Source organism: Ascochyta rabiei, chromosome 20 (genome assembly GCF_004011695.2).
Source record: "Ascochyta rabiei chromosome 20, complete sequence".
NCBI classification, from domain to species: domain Eukaryota; kingdom Fungi; phylum Ascomycota; class Dothideomycetes; order Pleosporales; family Didymellaceae; genus Ascochyta; species Ascochyta rabiei.
In genome coordinates this window covers 1-8972 of record NC_082424.1, presented here as the reverse complement: position 1 = coordinate 8972, position 8972 = coordinate 1, and the positions used below count along the sequence as shown (strand labels likewise).

Here is an 8972-nt window from a genome sequence, read left to right as displayed (position 1 = left end):
TGACTGGCGACGAGCACGAGAGCGCACTGCTGAGCGGAGTGGCTGTCCTCGGCCTCAAGCCTGATCACCATGGCGGTGGGTGGGTTCCGGCGCACGAGTTCTCGCCAACGCTGTCTGCTTTGATCACTACCTCGAAAGCGCTCGTAGTGCATCATGCCCGCTGCCAGCGAGATAAAGCGCTTCAGAAAGACCCTTGTACAGCACCTACTGCGTATGAGCTAGTTAAAGACATGTCTGAACGGTTTATGACGCTGTCCGACTTCAAAGGCACACCCAGTCCTATGAATCGAATGCTCCGCTTGCGTACGCTAGCTAGAACACAGGCAAAGCGACGTAATACTCCCGGTATCGTGTCGTGGGATGGAGATCGGCTTCTCATTGACAAGCAGAGCTTTTCGCTAGCCGATCTCCGGTCGATGGTGAAGGGACTCTGCGAGACGGTGCGGTTGCAGCTATTTAAGGACGTCCTACTCTTGGATCTAGACGAAAGGGTTGCGTGCGACCCAGGACCACCCCGCTTCCAGAGGTGTCCGTGGACAAACTCGTCGATCAGCCAGCCGAGCTGGCTACGGGCTGGAGCTTTCTGAAGCACCCCGACAACCAGCTAGATAGATGGCAAGACTGGCTTCTAGACCAGGTGTTGGACGAGGCTCCGCTAAGGGAGAGATTCATTCGTGGGATAGATAGCACACAACGGCCGGAACGGACGCTATGGCGCGATGACGCTGTAGCTAGGTACATGAAAGGAGTGCGTCGGTTTAAAGAAGGCCTCTTCACGCTTGTTCACATGTCTGGCGGCGGGCCTGGTCGCGGGACAGAGATTACCTCGATACAGTGCGAGAACAGTGCAGACGGGTAGGGTATCGGGGGGTGTTTGTAGAGGGTGGCCTGGTATCCTTCACTACTACGTACCACAAGGGGTATAGCTTCAGCAAGCGTGTCAAGACGATCCACCGCTATGTTCCCTGGAGGTGGGTGAGCTGGTGGTGTACTTCCTCGGGCTCGGTCGACCGTTCATAGATGATCTCCAGATGCTGCACAATGGCGTTGCCCGCCCTACCGCTTTCATCTGGGAGCCAGAGCCGGAGGAGCAGTGGGGCGACGAGAGCGATAGCGAAGAGAGCGACGACGGAGACGAGTACGGCGAAGCCGACCGTAAGAAGGCACGATCCGCTAACCCAGACGGGTACTGGGGCACCGATCGCATACGCCGTGTCCTGCGCGAGCAGACCTTTCAGTACATGAACACCGCTCTCGGCACCCGCGCCTGGCGGCATGCCTACCCAGCCATCCACCGAGAGCTGGCAAGAGATGGACAAGCACGCGACTGGTTGGAAGTGCTCTACTGGAACAAAGCGCCGGCGAAGAGCAACGCGCAAGCGTTGCAGTCCGGCCACAGCCTTAAAACAGAGGAGGGCAACTACGGCCGCTCCATGATGGAGTCTCCCTTTCAGACCATGGCTGAGCGGGAGGAGTTCCGGCGGGTAAGCATGGACTGGCATCGCGTGCTGGAGTTTGCATCCGCCTGGGAGGACGGCCGCATGCACCCCGGTGTTCGCGCGGAGATGGTAGCGCAGCAAGAGAAGCAGGCGCTCCAGCGCTGGTCGTTGCTCGCGATAGTGGACCTCAAGGCAGAGTTCAGGCGACTCGCTGGACGGCCGGACGCCGAGTATCGTGGCAAGCAAGAAGAAAGCCTCAGGCTGTGATGCAGCGACGGCTGCGCGTGCTAGTTGTTATGGCTACCGGCACCGGCAAGAGTATGCTGTTCATGCTGCCCGCGTCCGTCTCGCCAGGCGGCGTCTCCGTGGTCGTGGCTCCGTTGAATGCCTTGCGAGACGATCTGCAAGATCGCTGCGACCAGCTCGGCATCCCCTGCGCGAAGTGGGATGGAAGAAGACCGCCGTACTGGGCTCGTATTGTGCTAGTGACGCCTAAGAGCGCAGTCACGAAGGCGTTCGGCAGGTTCATTGACGAAAAGCGCATGCTCCATCAGCTAGATCGTATCGTGATAGACGAGTGCCACGTGCTGCTGGAGTCGACACAGGACTGGCGGCCAGACCTCCTCAAGATGGTGGAGATGACGGAGAAGGGCACACAGGTTGTCTACCTGACTGCAACCTTGCCGCCCACGCTGCAGCCCGCCTTCTTGCACACCGCAGGGCTCGATGCCCAGACCGTAACCATATGCCGCGATGAACGCACCACGCAAACGAACATTGCGTACCAGGTGCTAGAGTACACACGTGGCACGCTAGAAAAAGTACTTATTGAGCTTGTGGCTGCGAAGAGGAGTAGGTACGGACCTAAGGCGCAGATCATCGTCTATTGTCCAACTGTGGACGAGACGAAACGGCTTGCGAAGCTTCTGCAGTGCTCTGCATACTACCGTCAGATGGGCTCAGACGAGGAAAAGGCACGCATGGTGCGAAGCTTCACCCTGGGCATAGAGAAGCTTTGTACAGCCACGAACATGCTAGGTCTTAGGCTCGACGCTGCAGGCGTCTGGGTGGTGATCCACGTTGCCATGTGTCCCCTGCTGCTCCAATATGTGCAAGAGAGCGGCCGGGCGGGACGAACGGGGCTCGACAGCGAGTCCATTGTTATGAGAGCGTGCTATGTAACAAAAGAGGGGAGGGTAGAGAAGGCGCTCGGCTACAAGCTGGAGCGACCTGCAAAGGAGTTTATGACAGTCGAATCCTGTCAGCGAATCGCGATAGACAAGCACATGGACGGCAGACAGAACAGGCAGCAATGCGAGATGGGAGAGTCGAAGTGTGATCTATGCGAGCGACACCCCGGTGGTACCAAGCGACAAGCCGTCGAAGAAGAGCAGGAAGAGCCAGAGGAGACGCAGGCCGACACTGCGGCGGTGGCAGCAGAGGAGCAGCGCAGATGTATAGAGCGAGCTATAGTCGTTAAAGAGCAGAGGGTTAAGATCCAGCAACAGCGAAGGACGGAACAAAAAGTATATGACCTGGAGCGGCTAGAGCAGCACTTCCAGCGCTGGAGCAATGCGTGCGCCATCTGCATGGCCACTCAGGCTGACCCGGCGCGCCACGACTGGAAGGACTGTTCAAAGGCCAGCGGAGCGCAGATGACATTAATGGAGTCTAAGGTGAAATCTATGCACTAAGTAAAGTAGGAGAAGTATGCGCGGTGTTTTTACTGCTGGGCGCCCCAAGCCATCTGCAACAAGTGGGAGGAAACAAGCATACAGGGTGCGTTTAAGACACAAGGGATGCATGTGCCTTGCCAGTACGATGGAGTGCTCCAGAGAGCAGTAGCTGCGCTGCTTGCCTGCCAGCCACTGATGTGCACGCCATGGCTGGAGCAGCAGATGCAAGACGCCGCGATTGTGCACGGTAGCAATGAGCTCCGGCTTTACAAGTGGCTCGGATTAAAGATCAAGATAGGCCAGAGAGACGCGAGCCAGATGTGTCGTTTCCTATATGCTTGGGAGGAGGGGCATGTGCAGTCGTATTTAGCAGACTAGAAAGAATGTGTTTGATATAACCGTAACCCGAAACCTTAGGTCAGGAGAAGTCAGGAGAAACGTGCTGTAGGCTGACTTGCGACTGCACGGTGATCACAAGTCAGAAAGTGCAAAACAGCCAAATAGCAACACAGACACTTCAGAGACGTAGAAAGAAACGCCCAGAGAAGGGCCACCAACAAAGTAGTCCCCACAACCCAAGTGATACCCGCCAACCGAGTAATACCGCCAACCCAAGTAGAGCCCCCCAACCTAAGTAGAGCCCCCAACCCATGCGGATCCCCCAACTCAAGTAGAACCCCCAACCCAAGTAGAGCCCCAACCCATGCGGATCCCCCAACCCAAGTAGAGCCCCCGACCCAAGTAGCCCCCAACCCAAGTAGAGCCCCCGACCCAAGTAGAGCCCCCAACCCATGCGGATCCCCCAATCCACGTAGTCAGCACCAACCCGCATAGTCAGCATTAACCCGCGTAGTAAGCATTAACCCGCGCAGTAAGCATCAATCCACATAGTCACATGGTCAGCATCAAGCCGCGTAGTCAGCACAAACCCGCGTGGTTCCCTGAGTAGTTCCACAAGTAGTGCGTCAACCCAAGTGGTTGCCCCACCCGAGTGGCACGTCCAACCCGAGTGGGTCCCCAATCCAAGTGGTTCCAAGTAGTTCCCCACGTGGTTCCCTAAGTAGCGCGCCAAGTAGTGCGCCACCCTAAGTGGTCCGAAAGTAGTCCCCAAAGTGGCCCGAAAGTGGTCCCCGCAAGCCAAGGGAGTCCACATCAGTGCCCCCAAGTAGTAAGAGCCGATCATTTAAGAAGAGCCCCCGATCCAGGAAGAGCCCACAATCCGGAGAGAGCAGACCAAACAAGTGAGTCCCTATCCAAAAGCAGCCGTGCGTATTAAAGAAAGTGAGAGTCAGGACAAAGTAAATTTGGATAGATAGTAGAGTAGTTAAGAAAGACATGCGCAATAGGTAGAAGAGCCAGCAGGATGGTGGATGGGAGAGGTACAAGAAGTTGTTCGGGCAAGAGGGCGTCAATCGCGTTGATCGCGCGAATTTGGATTAGGCAGGGTTGGTTGCTTTGTAAATCGGGTATAAGAATAAATGGTAGAGGGAAAGGGCATTTGAACAGGGTATCAGGTAGATTAGAAAGATGGAACGGGATAAAAATGACGTGGAGCAAGGTGTTTTGGGCGTTTACATAGTATTGTCACAAGATAGAACAGTAGTTAGGGGAAGTTTGGCAAATCCGATTGTGGTGCCGCAGCCCAGAAAGGCATTCCTGAACCCGTAGATGCCGTAGTGCGTGAGAGAGGGGCGGGCGGAGGGCCCGTCAGGTGTCACAAAGCAGTTGGGCAGGGCGGTAGAGGGTAAAGGAGAAAGAGGGGAGGTGGGTGGGGCCGTGATAAGGCATCACGAGCAAAGGATGAAGGAGAGAAGAGAGTAGAATAAGGGTGGGCGGTGGGCCCGTGATAAGGTATCACGGGAGAGGGGGGTAGAGGGTTGGGCGGGGGGGCCCGTGGATGTGCCCCCGGAGCGATGCGGTTAAGAGTGAAGGAGGGGAGGTGTTTAAGACCGTGAAGCGGGATAGAGAAGAGTAGCAGGTAAGCAGGGTGAAGAAGAGAAAGTGGGTGGGCGGTAGGCCCGTCAAGTGTTACACAAGAGTGAAGAGGCAGTTATAGAGATAGATAAGCGGTACAGAGAGCAGTTTTAAGGCGAATTTTTTTCAGCAACGCAATGGTAGTAGCAATTAGAGTAGCGTTGTTCATGCAGCAGTATAACAGCGCGCAAGTAGCAGAGATAGGGTTAAGAGATGTATAAAAGAAGAAAAGGAAAGAAAAGAGAAATGAAAGAATTGTTAAGAGAAGAGAATAGTAGAGAGGATAAAGTAAGAAGAGAAGTAGAAAAAGGTAAAAAATTGTTAAAAGAGTGTTAGTAGGATAGAAAAGATAGTTAAATGTAGTATTTAATAAAGAGAGAGTGTAAAAGTATTAGAAAAGATATTTAAAGTGATTAAGATGTAAAGATAGTAAATGAAGAAAAAGAGTAGAAAATAGAGAAAGATGAAAAGAAAGAATTAAAAAGAAGAGAAGAAAGTAGAAGAAGAAGTTAGTTTATTAAAAGATGTATGAAATAAAAGAGTAGTTAAATAGAAGGTGAAAAGAAAAGAAAGATTAGAAAGAGTAAAAGTTGAGAAAAGAAAGAAGGTTGAAGAGAAAAAGTGTAGAAAGAGGAAGGAAAGGAAAAAGTAAAGTAAAAAGGAAAGTTGTAGTTTGTTAGAAATTTAAAAAGGTTGAGGAAGAAGTAAATAAGGAGAAAAGAAGAGAAAAGGTATAAAAAGAAGTAAAAAGTAGAGAGTATATGTTTAAAGAGTTTATAAAGAGTTTAGGGAAAGAGATAAGAGATAGAAAGAGAGAGAGATTGAGAAGAAAATTTAGAAAAGTAGAAAGAATAAGAATAGAGTAAAGAAAGTAAGAGGTAAGGATAGAAGAAAGAAGTAGAAGAAAAGGAAAAGAAGTTAAAAGAGGTTAGTTAAGAAGAAAATAATGTTTAAGAAAGAAAGATAAGAGAGTAAAGTAGGTTAAGAAGAGAGTAAGAATAATAGGTAGGTGTTAGTATAGAAAGAGAGTATAAGTTTAGAAAAGAAAAGTTAGTAGGGTAAGAAGTAAAAGTAGTGTAAATAAAAGAAAAGAAGAGAGAAGAAGGTTAAAAAGAGAGATAAAAGTAGAAGGTTTTAAAAAATAAAGAAAGTAAGTTGTAAGAAAGAGAGTAAGAATAAAAGAGAAGAGTAGGGGTTAAGTGTAGGAGAAGAAGTAAGAGTAAGAGAAAGAAGGTGTAAGGATAAAGGTGGGAATATTAGTATAGGAAGAAAGTGTAATTTTAGAGAGAAAAGTAAAAAAAATTAAGTTAGTAGAGTAAAAGATAGAGTAAAGAGTAAATATAGGTGTAAAGAGAGAAGGAAGAAAGTTAAGGTGTTAGAAAAGAGAGAGTAGTAGAGAAAAGTAAGTGGAAAAGATGAGTAGAAAAGATAAGAAGAAGAGAGTAAGTATTAGGAGTAAAAATTAGAGAGAGAAGAGAAAGGTAGAAAGAGAATAAGTAAGATAGAGAGAGGGTAAGTGAGAAAGTAAGTGTATGTGTTAGGAAGAAGGTAAGGAATAGAGTGAGAGAAAGTAGAGAAGAAAGTAATAGTAATAGTTAGGTTTTAGTGTGAGAAGAGAGATAGGGTTTGGAGAAAAGTTAGAAGAGTAAAATTTAAAGTTTTAAAAAAGAGAGAAGAAGGAGAATAGGAAAAGAAAGAGTAGTAGTTTAAAGAAAGATTATTAAAAAGTAGAGAAGATTAGGAGTAGTAGAGTAAGGAAAGGAAAGGATAAGGGAAGTAGAAAGGATAAGAAAAGTAGAAAGGATAGAGAAAAGTAGTAAGGATTAGAGAATAGGTATTGTGAGTAGAAGAGTAGAGGGAAGAAAAAGATAAGAGAAGAAGAAGTAGGAGAGAGTAGAATAAAGAGAAGAGTAAAGTAAGGAAGAGAGTAGAGTAAGGAAGAAGGAGAGAATAAGTGTAAGGGTTAGGGTTTTAGAGTAAAAAGAGGTTAGGGTTTTAGTGTAAGAAGAGAGGTTAGGGTTAAAGTAGGAGAGAGTGTGGAAAGAGAAGAGGTAGAGGTAAGAGTGTAAGTAAAAGTAAGGAGTAAGGTTTAAGTGTAAGAGAAGAGTAGAGGTAGGAAAGAGAGAGTAGAGAAGAGGGTGAAAGTAGAAATAAGTAGAAGTAAAGGTAAGGGTGAGGGAGAGAAAGTAGGAGGAAAGAAGAATTTAAGAGTAAGAGAGGGTAGAGTGTAAGAGGAAGAGTTAAGGAGAGAAGTAGAGAGTAAAGATTAGAAGAAGGAAGAAAGTAGGGATAAGGAAGAGAAAGTGTAAAGGTTTTAATGTAAGAATAAAGAAGAGTGTAAGAGTAAGTATAAGGGTTTTAGTGTAGGAAGAGGGTTGGGGTTTTAAGTAAAAGTAGAAGAAAAGAGAAAGATGTAGTAAGTGGTAGAAAAGAGTAGAAGAAAGAGAAGGAAGAAGTAGAATAAGTTAAAGAAAAAGTAGTGTTTAAGAGTTAAGAAAGTAGGAAAAAGGAGAAGAAAGTAGAGGTAATAAGTAAAAAGAGAAAAGAAGTAGTAGAAGTAGTAGAAGAGGTAGTAGTAGAGAAGGAGTTTAGATTGTAAAAGGGTTAGGGTTTTAGTGTAGGAAAAGTGTTAGGGTTTTGGTGTAGGAAGAGTAGGTAAAGGTTGAGGAAAAGAAAGGTGAGAAAAGGAAAAAAGAAGAAAGAGAGTTTTGTAGTAAAGTTTTAGAAAAAGAAGGAGAAGGTGAGTGTAGGTTAAAGAAGAAAGTAAGAGGTGAAAAAAAAGTAAGTAGAAGGAAGTAAGTGTTAGGAGTAAAAAAGTAGAAAGAGAAGGAGAGTTAAGAAGAAGAATTAAGAAGAAGAGAGTAGAAGTGAAGGTGAAAAAGAGGGAGAAAATGTAGGGGTGAGGGAGAAAGAGAGTAAGAGAGTTAAAGAAGAAGAGTGTAAGGGTAAGGGGTAGGGTTAAGTTAGAAAGAAGAGTTAGAGGAGTTTAAGGGTTGGGGAAAAAAAGGGTAGAAGAGAAGGAGGTGAAAATAGAAGAGAGGGAAGAAAAGTAAAGTAGAGTGTGAAGAAAGTAAGAAAAAGAAAGTAAGAGTAAAAGTAGTAGTAGAAAGAGAAGTAAGGATAGAAGGAAAAGTAGAAGAAAGAATAGAAAAGAGTAGAGGAAAAGAAAAGAAAAGGGAAAAAGGGAGTAGAGGTAGAAGTAGTAGTAGTAGAGAAAAGGGTTAGGGTTTTAGAGTAAGAAGAGTGTTAGGGTTTTAGTGTTAGAAAAGAGGTTAGTAGAGAGAAGTAAGTGGAAAGAGTAGGAAAAGAAAAAAAGAAGGAAGGAGGTTTTAGAGTTGTAAAGAAGGAAAAAGAAGGTAAGTGTAAGGTGAAGAAGAGAGTAAGGAGTTAAAAAGAGGTAGGTAGGAGAAGGTAAGTGTTAAGAGTAAAAAAGAAAAGAGATAAGAAAAAGATAGAGAAAAAGAGTTAAGAAGAAGGAGTTAAGAAAGAGTAAGAAAAAAAAGAGGTTAAGGTGAAAGTAGAAGAGAGTGTAAGTAAGAGTAAGGTTTAGGGTTTTAGTGTATGGAAAGAGGGTAGGGTAAGAGAAAAGAAGAGAAAGAAGAGAAGAGTAGAGGTAAAAGAGAAAGAGTAGAGATGAGTGTAAAAGGAGTAGTAAGTGTAAGTAAAGGTAAGGAAGAGGGAGGGTTTAGAAGTAGGAGAGGGTGTAAGAGTAAGGGTTAGAAGAAGGAAGAAAGAAAGTAGGAGTAAAGAAGAGAAAGTGTAAGAGTAAGTGTTAGGTTTTAGTGTAGGAAGAGGGTTAGGGTTAGGGTTAGGGTTAGGGTTAGGTTAGGGTTAGGGTTAGGGTTAGGGTTAGGGTTAGGGTTAGGGTTAGGGTTAGGGTTAG

At 46.5% G+C, this 8972-nt stretch overlaps 1 protein-coding gene across 1 annotated transcript, besides 9 other annotated features; it reads left to right on the top strand.

Annotated features, from left to right (window-relative positions):
- Window positions 1-3720: part of a mobile genetic element that runs on past the window's edge.
- Window positions 1-4963: part of a mobile genetic element that runs on past the window's edge.
- EKO05_0010519 (uncharacterized protein) lies at window positions 1736-3133 on the top strand (the record flags this gene model as incomplete). The annotated part of the gene is made up of 1 exon (XM_059637775.1): window positions 1736-3133. The coding sequence occupies one exon, from the start codon at window positions 1736-1738 to the stop codon at window positions 3131-3133; it is 1398 nt and encodes a 465-aa protein (XP_059493758.1).
- Window positions 3820-8879: a dispersed repeat.
- Window positions 4671-4963: a long terminal repeat.
- Window positions 4964-4967: a direct repeat.
- Window positions 5877-5919: a tandem repeat.
- Window positions 6999-7045: a tandem repeat.
- Window positions 8089-8265: a tandem repeat.
- Window positions 8880-8881: 2 nt separating the features above from the next.
- Window positions 8882-8972: a telomeric repeat.